Below are 16,667 nucleotides of genomic sequence, written 5' to 3'. Positions count from 1 at the left end.
AGAAACGAGTAAAAACAAGGTCAAATAAAACATTATAAAATGATTAGAAGAGACAGAAAGATCAGAACTCTCCATAAAATGTGTCTTTAAGAGAGATTTAAAAGAGAGTGAGAAGTTCGCCAGACAGATCTCCTCAGCCAGGTCACCTTAATAAATCAGGGAGTGTGACCTGCTTAACATTGAAAGCTTTGCAAAACATTGTGTTACTCATTATTGTTGTATGGTATGAATATATTCTGCCTCTTATCAATAACTTACTCCTCCTCTTTATATACATTAGTAACCATATATACTGTGGACAAGTAATTGAAACACTGACCACTGCATATGAGTGGATACATGGACTTTGCACTACACGGTTAGTAAAATGATATATACCTTTTGTTAATACAAGTATAAATTATGGTTATTCAAAATGTTGGTTTTATTAGGGTTATTTGTTGAGGTATGTGAAGGAAAAACCTACTTATTTCTAACCCTCAACCTAACTAACACTACCTGGTGTTTTAAAGGTTCATCCTGGTACAGACGTCTGTGCAAGGTGACCTCTGAAATGTAAACTCAGCTTGTCCCCGGTTCATTACGGCTGTTGTGGACTCAAGTATGCAATGTTAGCAATTTAGAGAGTTTACAGTTGATACAAATAGTCTGCCACTATAAGGGTGGAGAAGGTAGCAGATGTGTTGTATTGGATGATGTTTGACATATGACTGTTGTACCTTTGCCAGGTGAAGCAGTGGTGAAAATAATGATGTGGAGGTTAAAAGGCCACCGTACTGATTTTAGTCCAGCTCCATAATACACATTATTTCTACTCTGACTGAACAAAGACTTCTGAATTCTGGTTGAGTTGTTTAGCAATAGAGCATTGTTCTTAATAGAACCGAGCTGGGTATGGCTTAATGCATGTTACTTCAAAGGGAGATCGGAAACAGCATTCAAGAAAAACCCATTTGATAGTAAAAATTTTTAAGTGATACTGTGTGTCACTAATTCCTCTTAACTTGATGTTTCCCTTTATTTACATGCATGTGAATACATAGATGAGAAACTTTATCAGATTCTGTGCGTGTATTCTGTAAATCCCCGTCATCCCAAATTTTGGGTTATTTCCTTAAACTTTGAATTTCACTTCACTTTTATTTTCACTTTAAAACACTTTGTGTGTTTCAGATTGCTTGAATAAATTGCTCCTGGGTAAAGTAGACCGTAGATTGTAAAGGTGGTCCCCTCTTATTCAAAATCTCACAGTGAATAAAATGTTACACAATGGATAAGAATAGTGGAAAAACAGTATTAAGAAAAACTGTTTTTGCCATTTTGCCTCACTTTATCACTAGAGTTGCCCCAGGGGCCAAAGCCACTTGCAGGATGAGATCAGAGATAGCGGAAACACTGAGACAAAGTTAAAAGCTGTTTTCATGTCAGCCAATTTCCATGGTGTGTCGCCTGCCAGAGCACATACTGTATGACTGTTGCTCTGTGGCTTCTTCTCTACTTCCTGAAATACCACCAGGGAACAATGCTCCTGTGCGGGCCATCTCGAACTGACGGACCTGCTCTGCAGTTGATGATGGTGTCATTTCAGACTCCCCATTTCAGGAAGGGTTTTAATTCATCATACTGTTTACTGGTGCTGGAATTTCCACCTAAGTTGTTACTGTATCTTGTAATGAACATTTTCTGGCAGATAAGTCATAATATAAATATTCACACTCTCCATTGTTTTAATAGTACCATACCAACAATGATAAAGACTTACAATGTGTTCGGTGTACCTGCCGGCACAGAGAAAAATTGTTATGACGCAAAATCACGTAACGCTGCCAGTTTTTTCTCTGTAGTATGACAAAGTTTCCACTATTGGAAACCACCTCTGCTCCTCTCTGTTTATGGAGCAGACCTCGTCTGTCACTGAAACTCATTCTGACCAGCTGAGAACAGTGAGTCAGTTTTGTCGATAAGCCGACAGGAAAACAACAGCCCATGTGGAGGAATGAGATAACACCGGCAACATTTCCAGGAGTGCCCTGAACCAACTGTTAGTTTTCTTCAGATACACGGTTCGCATTTTATTCAAACTGAAAACAGTTGTGACATAACAGAATTATAATGTTCATCTTCACATATGATCAATGAGTGCTATGTTATGCTTGGGTGCTTTTAAAGGACAAAAGGACATGCTTTACCAGGCGTATGTTGAATATTTCATGTTTAACGAATCAGAACAACATTCCTCTCAGACTGAGACATGTAAATCCAAGCTTAGCTGTTGCGGGGTTAATGCTGAAACACCTGCTGTTGCCTCTGGATCTTCTTTATAGATAAATGACTTTGAGTATTAAAGTCACGCTCAGTGGATTCAGTAAGAAGTGCTGTTCCCTCACTTTCTTTGACTGGTGAAATAAGTAAGGCTGGTATATAGGAACAAAGAGAACTGAAAACTACTCTTTTCTGCGAGTGTGAGGTCAATGCTCATATAAAATGTCAAGTTTGTGTGAGCGAAATTCATATTTCAAATGCTCGTGTGTCATCTATTTCATTGCTTCAAATGTGCCAACTTTCATAGTATAAATATTGCAACTAATAATTAGGGAAGATTGATATGACCAATGACCAATATGAACAATGCACATTGACTGTAGATTCAATGAATAAATTACCATAACTACCAATTGATACTTGACAAATAAAAGGTACTGACATATACGTATTAGATTATTTCCTTTCTTTGATTTATTTAGTCACTCTACTGAAGTTTTATGTCTCTGATCAACAAACTCTGTCTGTACCGTTTGACATGATTCTTGTGTAGGCTGTAAAATAATGAGAGGTTCATGTTCAAGTCTGTTGTGAGTACTGGTCGATATCATTTGCTAACTACAGTTTTCTGGTCTGTGTCAGACTTTTCAAACCCAAAGCATGTCCATGTGTCAGAAGTATTCTCTCCTTTAGCTATGAACTCCTTGTTTTGTCTTGGCTGGTCGGAGTCCTCTGGTTTGGAATGATCTTGCCCCGTGTCCCATTCATTGTTTGTGTTGCCTTCATCCAAATTTCCAAGTTTGTTTTGTGACACCCAAAATAAACATTAGATACTATTTCTATTTTTCACTATCAATATAAAGAGCTATCCTGCACTCTATCAGATATATAAACTAATGGCAAATGATCACATCAATAGGTTTATATCAATAAATTCAGTTATTTTATTTTATAATTTCAAATGGCAGCCAAATCCAATTATCTTCATCTTCTGATTACCTAAAATGTGGAAAACTATTAATTTTACTGTTACTTCCTATATGTAGGTCAGAAACTATATTCAAACTAGTATGCCCTTCAGCCTTTCCCTTAGGATGCAATTGTAGCTGCAGAGGTGAAGCATGTGTGAAAATGTTTATCTTGCGCACGTTCCAAAAGGTATTTATATATTTACTGGCACCTGGAAGACTCATGAGACTTAAGTACACACAACTCATTTGTGTCTGACCTGCGCTCACTTCACACATTAACATTAAACACCATCACTAATCAGAAGTAAGTAGGACCTGAAGAGTACTGAAGTTTACATTAATTCGCTATAGAGTTTATGAAACACAAATTTAAACACATAAAAAAATCTTGTGTGCACGCAGCAGGGTGGAGCGTGAGGTGGCGGCATAAAATAATTGTTCACTGATCATTATTGAGGTAAAAGTTTGAAATAATTGTGATATACATTTGAAGTCATATCGCACAGCCCCACCTGGATATGAAGTATTGCGCAAAATAATACCTTTTTTTTTTAAGAGTTTGGATGGAGCATTTACCTTTCTTCTACTTTCACCTGTGGGTAATGCCTGCATATAAGGGGAAACACTGCCGTTAGTTCTGCATTGTAAATGAGATATGGAAAATCCAGTCATCACCATAGGTTTGTATTCAACGATTCAATTGTGATTAGTAACATTTTCCTGTGAACTCAATGCCTAAACACTTCTATAATGTGCTTTCCCTTAGTGTTTTGCATGCTAAGGGGAAAAAATGCATAATACCCTTCTACACTGTTCACAAAAATATTACTTTTATGTTAAACATACTGTGTTTTTTTCTCTGTAAAGCATTCAATCCAAATTGAGAAAGGGATTATTTCATTATTTGAATCTTATGCATACTCATATATCCCCACGTTTTCGCACAGATATCAGACAAAAGTGCAAAGACCAGCACTTTAAGAAAATGTCTTTGTGCTTTGTAAAATGGTCAAAATGATGAATACTTATTAAATGATTATCTGCATGCACATTTCTTTTGTTAATCTGGGTTTGCCACTCCTAGCAAGACATCCAGTGAGTATGTACTAGTTTCTGTTTCCCATAGTGTTTCCCGATGTCACTAAGGTTAGATGTGTCCATGGAAAAGAAAAAGAAAAAAGAAACAGGAGTTACTTATTAACCAATGATGCCTGGAACCACTTTTACTCTGTGTTTGATTAGTCCTGTTTACTCCATTAACTTTAAAAGCAGAAACTCTGAATACTGGTTGGTTCTTTAAAAAAAAATCTATATAGCCTAATTTGTAATTTCTAGCGCTAGCATTCAGCCTCTATGTGCAAGTGTTGAAAACAACCTGCATGCAAATGCCTAGTCACAAAGACATTCAGCTAATTCTATTACTGGTGTTGCACAGAGAAGTAAAATATTCAGCGATGGTGTGTGTGTGAGTTTTGCTCCCCAAGTAAATACCCTGAATCATCAGATGGGTTAGAAATAGCTCCAACATTACCAAAACCCACACCCCAGGGTTTGCCTGTGACCACTATATCCCTAGCAGAGCCTTTCATGCTGCGCTGAGGCTACTAAGTATATCACCTTTTTGTCAGTCAGCCTAGACAGGGGTACTTTAAATAGCCCACCAGGGCTATATTGAACTTGAGACATTATGTAAGAGGATAGAGTGGTGGCTGGATGCACACTGGGCCCATTTCCCCTCAACCAGCCTAGGGCCTAACCTGCAGCTCCCCGCTGTCCTGCACTGTCCAACAGTACATTTTTGCTTCCCTGCAGATGTCTCATCGCACAAAACCATTCTATTTGAAATCTTCTTCTCTTTTGTCCTGTCTCTCCCTACCTCTCTCCCTCTCTCTCGCTGCCCAAGGCCAGATGCAGGGAAATGGGGCGCCTGGTGGTTTTCAAAGGGAATCCTATTCTTGGAAAGCCCTGAGTCACTCTTGCTCCTGTGGTCATGATCTGAGGAGGTGAAGGAGAGAGATTATGGATAGGGTATAGAGAGGGCATGTTGTTCGCTCTGTTTGAAAGACCTCTAGAAATTGACAATGACTAAAATGGAGTGCACTACACAGATTCACTTTTCAGTAGAATTAAAAGGCTACACATAACTTCTAGGACTAAAATATTCTCTTGAGTTTGATACTGCAGGGTCTGTACAGTCTAATTGTAAAAGTATGAAGATAAACATTTTGGTAATCCAGAAATGTTTTAATTTTGGCCTGAATGAACACTATAAACTCTTAGTAGCAGTTATTATGAAGTAGGTCCAGTAAAAGGTTCAAAACTTCATGCACTTCTTGTGTAAAAATGTTACGCTGACCGTCACATGAAAAAAAGGATTTGCTTTTAGTGGATATTTTTTTACACTTTGTTAAACAAGCCTGGTTGATTCAAATATCCAGAGATTTTGGGAGTTCAGAGAAGATTTTGTAACATAGTGTATGGTAATAGAGGCCAGAGTTTCATAATCTGAGAAGCCATAACCTTTGACATTTTTTTTTATTCCTCTGAGTTGATCTATGCTTTAAATTAGTTTGAATTGACACCCTACAGCCGCGTTAGCATTGTAATAGGATAATCAACGCATGACAGATTACAATAATGTTATTAAATCAATACTTTCTGTCACTGGAAAAAAAACAATTTGTATTTTTACATTGTTCCCAGATATAAAGTTATAGAAAATGCATCCACATATTACACTGCTAGTTAATTTGAAGCATGAACATTTGTAAGCAAATAAGCAGCTTAAGACTTTGTATGTTACTGTTCTGTCTATACATGGTTTTCTTGGTGAGTGATGACCTAAAAGTTAATTATTAGACAGAGCAACACACACAGAAAGAAATGGCAAATACATTTTGTCCTGATCGTAGACAACAAAGTCAGCCAGATCACAAAATAATAGCTTCACTGCAAATCTCAAAGGCTTCCCAGAAAACCTACTAAGAGACTTACCCCAGGATTGCATAAGTTACATTTACAGAAACACAGTTTTGTAATTAAAAAGAAAATGTCTTGTTTAATTTACCTTGTGTGCAAAGGAAAGTGATTGAGTCAGAGGGAAAAATTACAAAAAATGCATTATAGTATTTCATTAAAATGTTAAAGAACCATGGCTCTCAGAGGTGATGCAGTGCAAGGATCTTTTTGATAAACATGTGAATTAATACAACATACTGATATGCAAAAGTTAAAATGATGCAACTTCGAATATTGGTGGCCCCACAAATTGAAACTACATTTTTTGTGGAGATTTACCCAGAAATCCTATATTGTCACAGTGTTGCATTTAAGCCACAGCTGTTCATTTTCAGAATTTCATTTGATTTCAAAATGTTTACAGGGTTGATTCTTTTATGACTCCTTTGTTGAAAAAATAGGACACCAGTGCAGTGTTACTGTCATAAACCAGAAAAGAAAACCATCAGAATTTTTAGCAGAGTCATAACATCCGTTCACCAATTTCCAGCTACCTTTTTCACCATTGAAGTAAAGGAGTTGGGAGAAAAAACACTTGCTGCCTTGTTGTCCATGCAAGCTTCATAGGGAGCTTCATGCTGCAACATTCATGTCTGGTGATGAGTACTGGATCCCATAAGGACTTTGGAGAAGATAGGCTGGCATGTTTTTATCCAGCCACAGTTTTGTCAAGTGACTAGACTGTACAAACACAGCTTAAGGCATTTTGGGTTGTACACTTGGTTAACAACAATATAGTTAATGTCCATAGTAGTTTTAGCTATGGTAGCGGCATAACTCTTGCAATGGTAGTGTTGGTCTGTTCGTCTTTCTGCTTCTTGGGTTCACCATCCAGAGTAATATATCAACAACTGTCAGATGGAAGGCATTGAAGGTCCATAGGGGATAAACAATAATGACTTTGTTGAACCAAAGAGTTTCTCCTGGTAACAACCACATTTCTATGTTTAGTTCATCATCCATATTACGCTGGAGTTTTTCAGCACCTAAAATTGAGAAGGTGAAAAGCGGTGTTTCGGTCATACACGAAGATGACACAGGTGATGTCAAGAGGGTTTGTGGTGCACCGCTTCCTGCCTCTCTCTGCTGCACCTGACTGCTCCACCTCTTGTCTGAATATTATATTATATATTATTTGTTGCTGTCATTAACGTCTGTGCTTAAAACCTCCTGCTGTGTTGTAAATTAGCAACCAATATATTACTGATGCCAAGCTAAAACACGTTCTGTTTTAAATGTATTAGTAGGGATTAAGCACTAACTTGATTTAAGCGTTGTTGAAAAATTATTAAAATATGTTGATAACTACTGGATGATTGATATATTACACTTCTGTAATTACAATGTATTCATACAATAAGCATTTTAGACACAGAGTTACTGACATGTATTTGGACTTATATCTGTAACCAACCCTTGTAAAATGAATGGCCTAATGGCATCCTGCTGAATTGGCTGGATTGCAAGGGCTAACTATGATCCGGTGTAACTACGCCTTGCATGATTAGGTGTAATCTCTAGGCAAGGGCAACACAGCTGTTGCTTTTAGCCTCCAACAAGATAGCGAAGGCCTTGTGGCTCCCAGAGACCTGGCACCCAGATCTTCTGGCTTGGCCTGGTCTGTGTTATGGCCAGAAAAAGCTCTGTTGGCGTTAGGATCACAGAGTTGGCCTTAGAGAACAGCCTTTGGACAGCCGCTGACCTCTCAGGGTATGTAGGAGAGAGACGGTGAAGCTGACTGAGGAGAGCATAGGGTGGTGGACCAGTCCACCAGTGCCTGTCCCATACATCTGAAGTGGGAAAGAAGGGAATGTGGGGGGGACGCCTGATAGCACTGATGAGTGCTGGTATCAGGCCTGCTCACGCTCGTCCAAATCCCAGATTAAAGGCCTCCGCCCCCTGAGCTCGCTTTCCCTCCTGCCCCACAATCACTCTAACACTCTTTACAAAGCACCCCCCACACACTTCTCTGTCATTTCCCTCACTCTATCTAACCCAGTAATACTTTTAGAAGCACCCTCGCCCTTTCGTCTTTATATCTCCCTCGTTCCTTCTCACCCTCCCTCGTGTAACAGTGCCCAGTGCTGGATTACTAAAATCTGATGCTGCTGAAGCAAGGGGCTGTGGCAGGCTTCGACCAGAATGGTGAGGTAGGGTAGAAGCAATCCCATTCATCTTGAGTACATTTTTTTGGTCTTGGACAACCCTCAAACCACTTTAAACTCCTCTCTCCACAAATTTTTGATTATTTGTTGATTTGATTAATTAAATACACAGACTCCGGTGCTGTAGGAGAACAAGTGAACTTGACAAACTATGTAGGGACGAGGATGTGCAGAAGTGTTTTTTTTCAGGAAAATTGGTTACGAATAAGCTGAGAGTTCAATCTAGTTATAAAGAATCTAGTCAAGTTGCATGCCGAGACACTCTGGAGAAGGTATATCCCAGCCCTCAGTTAATCTGACAAATTGCATTGTGGAGAAGTTGCTTCTATTTTGTGTTTAATGCAGCAGTCCGGTGTTTGTGTCTGGTTCCAGCTCCATTGTTTTGATTATTTTACAAGCGACAGCAGCACTGTGATGAGGGATTACATATGGATTAGTGACATAAGGCATTTTGCCCCACTGTTATTATTTTTCTGTATGAATCTGTGTAGGATTAAACACAATACCACGAGTAATCTGTCCAACAGATGACACCCATGACCTGTTAATGGCTCCCCAGTACTGTAACCTAAATACTTTAACCAGGTTGGGTTTTATTGTACATAGACAGTTGTGACAAGTGGAAAAATAATGTCAAATAAAAAATGGAAATTCCAAATTGATAACAATAACTATCAAAGTAGTTCTTCCTATTGCTTTGAGTATCACAAACAGTCAAGTAGCATGAAGTGGTTTGCATAGTCTGGTTAGATTGAATAATAGCATGTCACAGATTGATACGGACTAACCTGCCAGTTGGTAGGTAACAAATCACAGAAACTGTGATGCCGGAAGCTAAGAAGACATTTTCAAGTTAATCAGACTGATTCGGTTCTTGCCCTCATAATAAAACCTTATGAGTGAACTTAATAAACACAGTGTGACAGTAAAATGTATGACAAAAATGTCATATGTCAACGTTGAGTTGATACAATACTGTTTGTCGCTGTTCTCTTTTCAATGAGCACCATATCAGAAGTGTATTTTTATAAAGAAGGTACTGTGCCAGGGGGACACATGCATGTAGTTTCTCAGAGGATTTTACTTTGAGTGTTGAAGATACATTTATCACTCTCTCAGTGCCTTAAAATCATTTCCTGTTCACCAAATGGGTCAAGCTAATCACCCAACCTCCCCCTTCGTTTTTCAGATATTCCGCTTATGTCATATGCCCTGTCTTGTCACTCTCTCCTCTTAGATATATTTATGATTAATCCCCCAGTGATCACTTAAAATATATTTTTTGTAAAAAGATCCTCTGTATTTTCTTTAGAGTCAGAGTGAGAGGCTCCGGATTATCTGTGAACCTTCTCCGCCTGGCCTGATAGTATAATTAAGAAATCCGATGCAGGAACACAGCAGGGGATCCCCCGCTAGATTCACTGTGAGTGAGTGCAGGGGTAGATGATGCTTCTAACGTGCGACAGACACAAAATTAAAGGGGAAAAAAACAACAAAAAGAAAACAAATATCTCCTGGTGAAAAAGCGGTGACACAGATGAAGATGTCAAAAGAGTTTATGACAATGGGAACAGAAAGCGGTGATGTATGTATGTGATGATGTATGAAAATCACGTGATCTACACAGCAGAATTAATATGTCACTTCCTGTCTCTGCCTGCTACACCCAGCTGCACCACTTCTTACCTGAATAATGTGGAGGATTTGATGCTGTTGTGAATGCGTCTGTGCAGAGAACCTTCCGCTGGATTGGGCATGTGTGAAAGGCAAAATGCAGGAAAACTCTGTATCCAATTCTCTGAACTTTAACCGCAGGTTATTTCTGAAAACAGCTTAAGAGATCCTCTGAAGGATTCACCCAGAGTGAGTGGGAGCGTTGATGATATTTCTATCATGTGACAGATAAAAAAAAAAAAAAGAATACAAATTTCTCAGGATGAAAAATCCTCTGTGCAAACATTGTCCAGAGATCATGTCTGAAAACGGCTTGTGTTGCGATATGGTCCTGTCCAGGGCCTTTGCACAGCCTGGATTGATATAGACATTTAGAACAAATCTCAATCTATTTGCTATACTTCATATCCTTTCTCACAGGGTAAAACAAACTGATTTTTTTATTTATTTTTTTTAAAGCTGATGTTCACCAGTCTAGTGTTAAACCTTCAATGATTACATATCCTCAATGACAAACAACAGAGATATGTAGTGCCTTGTTTTGGTCTGAACTCCCTCCTTCACAAATCCCATCACACATTTAGCATCATTACTTCAGTTGTTTCTTCCTCCACTATTCTCATATTTCCACTTGGTCACTGTCGAAACAGGTAAGGCTGTTTTGTGATTGACAAGCAGTGTCATTTTGATTTGTTTGTCTAATGCAAAATGGTTACAGCTGCTTCATCTCCACAACCCTACATCTGAAGTTTAGATTGAACTCCTAAAAAGCATTTCTGAGCATTTTTCCATTTGTTTATAATAAATGTCACTCGCAGTTCATTTGTTTTGAACCGTTCAAATAATTCTGTCAAACAGAAACTTCAGCGGCTGACTGTAGGAATGTTAGGCCTAAATATGCTCATTATACAGTGATCACAATAATTCTTTTTGTAAGAAACCATTTTGTCAGATAATGAGCAGAGCCTCAGACCTTTGCACTGGGAAGGCACCACAACAGTATTCTGGTGTATGTTTGAGGCTATGAGGCGACACACGATCTGCTGAGCTGACACATGAGTCTTATTTTTATCTTACTGTCGTGGGTTTGTGTCATACAGTGTGCCAAAACAGAAACAGCTAAACGCTCGCCCACTGTTAAAGCTCTCAGATACTATCTTCTCAGCATGAGCAACATAAAGGGACTCTTTTGTTTCCTGCTGCCTGCACTCCACTGGGATATATTAATCAATAATAGGTCCTCTTTATTGTTTCGGGGGTTGTTGTGAATGGCTATAATCTAGAATGTAAAACGCATGATTTCCATGAGTCATTTTGACTATATGTCAGTGTCGGAAAAATTGTCCATTCTTGTTAAATCATTGACATTAACAATGGCTGCAACTAAAGGTTATTTTGCTATTTGAATAATTTGCTACTGACTTTTTCCTAACAGACCAATCTGCATCTTTCACAATACGCCCAAATATGTGTTATAACTAATCATAACTGATATTGTACAATAGTATGTCAGTGCATTTGTCATGGGAAAGTTCCACTTCTGTTTAAAGGGGCAAAGTATTTGATTTGCTACAGTATGTTGTTTTATTGTAGAATAAACCTCACATCGATCAAGTAGAAGACAATGATTTGCTGGAAACAGATTTGTTAACTCTACTGTCGTCAAGCTTCTTCATAACTGAGTGTATGTAGCACGAATACAGTACCAGCTTGTCACCAGCTAAAAGCTTGTGTATATCCAGAGTTTGACTTTAAAATGTCAATGTGATGCTCCTTTATCTGACAAATTAAATATGTACAGTGTAAAATGTTTTATTTACGATACACAGCAAAGCAGAGAGGCTTTATTAAAGAGAGATTGTTAGGAAGGCTTACACACTGTAAAAAAAGTCAAAATTGTCTTCCATCTGACTAATAGATTTGGATCAATTTGATCAGATTTATACTGATTCAGCTACTGCCAACTTCAATTGTTGCCCCCTGGATTTATGCTGTAATATGGACTTGAATATGTTTGTCCATCAAAGTTTTAAATACCATTGTAATACCAAGAGGCAATTGATAGGATAGGATAGGACTTTTCATAAATTTTTTTTGGGTCCTGCTCAGTGATGCGTAGCTGTAATGCTGCTCACCCATTGTGAGTTAATGTTTTGGTAAAATGGCACATGAAGGACAAAGCGACCCATGTACCATTCCAACCTGTTTACCAAAGTGATTACATTGAGCCTTACTCCCACCCACTCCCCGACCCCAAATGCACACTCCCATGTCCCTGAACCATTGCACATTTTTTGTCGCCACTGATAGACAACAGATCATACACTGTATATGTGTAATCTCTACACAGCTGACTAAAAGCCATTCACTGGGACATTTCTGCTCTGCCTACTCACTGTCTCATCAAGACTAATATAGTCCATCGCACATTAAAGAGTTGTTATGCAAAGCTATAGTTTATGTCTTGTGGCTATTTCTGAATAATGAATAATGTATATGCTCTGGTTTGTATAGGTCGCAGTGTCAAACACTCCAGTGAGGGTGCTCAACACAGATAATCAGTCAACCCACCTGAGAAGTGCTTTGGCTAAATATTTGCCTAGAGTGTTTTGCAACAGAGGAAGTAACGTGTAATTATTAGCTTAAGCTTTGCTGTACTATAAACTTTGTGTTCTTCCCTTTCAAACATAGACACGACATGAGGTTTGCACGCATTTACTGATTCATAAAGAAATGTTACTTTATATTTGAACTAAAATAAATGGCTATTCTTTCTCCTAATGCACTAAGATAGTAATGTCAGGCTGCTAAAGTTCTACATAGTTTATGTTGTTATATAATTGTTTTTTGATGTAATGTAACTTTTAACACATCAATAAACATGAATCATGTGAGACCATAAAAAGCAGGTAACTGATAGGACCTCTTTAGATAATACATTGAGTTTACTGGATAAATTCAGGGTGAATGATGATATGATGTGTACCACAATTAGAAATGCTCATAATTGAGTTACAAATAGAAGGATTAGGATTAATATTTCCAATCAAAATCTATAATCAATTTCTGTCATAAAAGAAAAGACATAGACACATTCACTTGAAAACTAAATCTATGGATAGACTTAATATAATGGATCCTGATGTTCCTGACCGTCTGCGCGTTGTAGAAAAATGTATGTACAACTACTACCCAAGTGTAAGCAGCCGCTCCATTCCGTCATCATCTGTGCCCCAAAACATGTCATGTTCACGTCCAGCAGCTGACCAGTGAAAGCTAAAATACATAAAAGGAAAAACTGACTGAATTTCCCTCAGATACTTAATTGTGAGACGCTAGATTGGTAAATTTAACAAATATGTAATATGCTGTTTTAAACTCAGGTGATCTATTGTGTTGGTGCCTGTTTGGACATGGACACTGGTGTGTGATGTTGCACAGAGAGCATACATTACATTCTTCAAGCATTGTTATTTTGGGTACGTAACAGACAACTCCCCTCATTTTCAGGTGGTTCCACCCCAACATCACTGGAATTGAGGCAGAGCAGCTCCTGTTGACCCGGGGAGTCCACGGCAGTTTCTTGGCCCGGCCCAGCAAGAGCAATCCAGGGGATTTTACCCTCTCTGTCAGGTAAGTCAGACAGCATTCCAGACATTGACATTTCAGACACTTTGTTAGTGATCCAGTCCACTGTGGTTCAACTAAGTTGAACTGTCTAAATATGAATGTCTGCATATGATTACTCACAAACAAAGCTCAATAGTGCAATGTCAAACACTCAGGACATATAATAATTCTGTTACCTGTGATTTAATCAGTTTTCACCCTGAGAATGAGAAGTGGTTGTGTGCACCGCTCAGTAACTGGCAAGGTGTCTATGACATTTCTACCCTTGGATCAGTATGTGATGTAACATTTTTTCTGTGGATGAATATATGCAATGTGGTCATCAGGGTGGAGCTGAAGTGAGCCGATCACGTCCAGCTGAGTGCAACTCTGTGTTATTCATATCTAAAACATATTTCTCTTAATCTCGTTAATTGAGAGCCTGGGTGTGTTGCAGAGACTGTGCAATTTCTGGTAAGTGGGTTTTAGAGCAGCATGCAATGGTGATTACAGCGAGCAGGAAACAAACAGAACAAGGGGCAGTTGCAAGAGTGGCTCTTCCTTGGCAACGGAAGCTTTTAAGAGATGCATCGGTCACCCATGTGCCTGGAAGAAAGTCCAAATGCATTTGTTACACTGACTAGCTGGAATGGCGACATTTGTCGGGAATGTGTTTGTGTGTACGAGCATGAGGGAGAAAGAGAGAGGGAATAAAACAGACAGAAAGAGGATAAAGAGGGAGTAGTTAGTATTTAGCTTTTAAATGATGTTGAAGAATGAGGAACATGTTAAGGCTTTGACCTTCACTTTCTGGGGTTTGTGTGTGTGTGTTGATGGAGTCATTCCCATGGTCTTTACAGACTTTAAAAGGATAGTTCACCATTAGTTAGATGTGTGATGATGTGTGCCTTTGTGTTAGTACAACCATATGATATGGAACATGCAGCCTCATATACCTCAACACCATGGCTTCAAACCTCAAAATGACAGCTAAGCAGCTTGATATATGTAGATGTAAGTACTGTTCGAAAGCTCATTTATGCTGCCTTTACAAACAAAAAAAGATTTGTTTCAAACAGTGCAGCCATCACAGCCCACATGTTTCCATTCGTCCTTTATCTTGGTTGCATTGTTGTTGTGCCTGGATGATCATACAGGTGCCCATTCTTACCAATTCGCATTCTCTCCCCAAAATGTTTAGCCAATGTTCTAAATGTTTCAGTTTCTTTCCTCTAGGCTGTCAATTGGCTACATTGCTGGTGCTGGTGGTACTGTCCGTTTCGTTTGTTTCGTTTGTAACTGTGAGCAGAAGACGTGCACAAATACAGACAAAATGAACTCAGAGTATGGATAGAAGTCGAGCTATGATGCACCTCTGTCAGTGAAAGAAGGTGTTTAATGTGTACAAACAGTAAAATTAAATGGTTACATCGAGTCACTGGCTTATATCACTGACTGGCTTTTTTTCCAACTGGCATGCTTCAAATTAAGTCTATTGAAAATATTGGAATTTACTAAAGATAATGAATTGAAGCTATTCTTAGCAAGTTTATCACACACACACACACACACACACACACAGGCAGGGTCTTATCAGAGCAGAGGAGAGTCTAATTAGCTCGTCATTAGCCGGGTTTCATCTTACTGTGGCCATTTGGAATGGGACAGTTACTGTGAGTGTTCAGATTTAATGGAAGCTGAGGGACTCTGTTGTCCCTCTTGCCTTCTTATCTTCCTCTCTCTGCCTGTCCCTTTCTTATCTCCACCACCACCTCTTTTTTTTCCTGGTCCACGAGGTCAACAGAAGCTGCTCGAAAAAAGTCAGGAGCCTGACATCTAAGATGCTAATGAGCGCTTTTTGAGGGTTTTGAAAATGTAATCAATTCAGAGTTTCATGAACCTCAAAGACGCAAAAGAGAAAGTTCGAAGCAGGAAAAGTTTAGCCATAATTTATATCCAAGTCCAACTTTGTAAGCAGAGCTGTCTGGTCATGTTTTCTCCATCATTTTTCATGCTCTTTATACACTCGAAAGACCCCAAGGAGGAATTTTAAGGTCAATTTTAAGAGAGATTTTCTTTCTCCAGGGCAAATTACTACAGAGAGCAAATGGATTTTCTCCTAGCCTCTGTATTATATAATTCTAGCCAGGGTTTGCTTAGATCTGTTTCCACTGCGGTGAGGCTATTTATAGGTTTACACAGTTGAGTAAAGAGCAGTTCACCTATGATTGCAAATGCATTTAAACTGCATTTTCCACAAGTCTTCGTTTCCGAGTGGTTCAGCAGTTTCTTACTTTCTGTGTTGAATGTAAATTTTGCATCGTGACCTCTATCCTCCCCCATTGTGACATGGCCCAGTTTAACACTCGCTGCTAATAGTGGCATTAGGTACTAACTAGATCTGCGTGTCACCTAGGACAAAGACAAAGACACAACAACCACAACCAATCAATATCTCATCCACATTAAAGATTTAACAATTTTGTGCTAATTGATGACTATTAAATGATAGGATGCTCTGACATTTTGAATGAGTGCACCCATAACACTCACACGACTAATGGTTACTTCTAGTCATTAAGTAATGTTCGTATAATTTTGTTAACTCCTGACTCTGTGTGGGCGAGAGGCTTCATACTCTACATGACATGCCAGATGCAAAGACAGATCAACTAGGAGCTAGGCGGTGGAAACTTGTGTATTTTTCCACCTGTATGTGATGCACTTTCACCAGATATTTCAACAGACGGCTCATGTTTACGCCGCCCTTACATGCTAAAGACTTGTTCCTCTTTTGGTTTCAACCCGAGTGAAGTATAATGACACTTCTGAGTTTGTGTGTGTGTTTGCATGTGTGTGTGTGTGTGTGAGCTGCCTCGCCCCTAGCACACAGGGGAGAACACAGAAAATGCATTGTTAAAAAATATCTTAATCAAAAATGAAGTTGATGTTGATGAAATGTTTAAGA

General features: G+C 38.8%; 2 protein-coding genes across 4 annotated transcripts in view; one reads left to right on the top strand and one right to left on the bottom strand.

Annotated features, from left to right (window-relative positions):
- Positions 1 to 16,667, bottom strand: part of ampd1 (adenosine monophosphate deaminase 1 (isoform M)) — a 269,757-nt gene that overhangs the window by 182,747 nt on the left and 70,343 nt on the right. The gene's annotated exons all lie outside the window — the stretch shown is intronic.
- The window catches only part of ptpn11b (protein tyrosine phosphatase non-receptor type 11b), a 37,116-nt gene that overhangs the window by 1,203 nt on the left and 19,246 nt on the right, over positions 1 to 16,667 (top strand). For 2 of the 3 annotated variants that reach the window (XM_069527102.1, XM_069527101.1), the window contains exon 2: positions 13,601 to 13,723. In XM_069527102.1, coding sequence (XP_069383203.1) covers positions 13,601 to 13,723 — 123 coding nt within the window. Of the gene's footprint in view, positions 1 to 8,272; positions 8,402 to 13,600; positions 13,724 to 16,667 lie in introns of those variants that run through there. The other variant, XM_069527103.1, reaches the window with a different exon arrangement.

Source organism: Paralichthys olivaceus, chromosome 6, assembly GCF_024713975.1.
Source record: "Paralichthys olivaceus isolate ysfri-2021 chromosome 6, ASM2471397v2, whole genome shotgun sequence".
Classification (NCBI taxonomy): Eukaryota; Metazoa; Chordata; class Actinopteri; order Pleuronectiformes; family Paralichthyidae; genus Paralichthys; species Paralichthys olivaceus.
The sequence above is the reverse complement of the archived record's forward strand: the minus strand, read 5'-3'. Positions and strand labels throughout refer to the sequence as shown.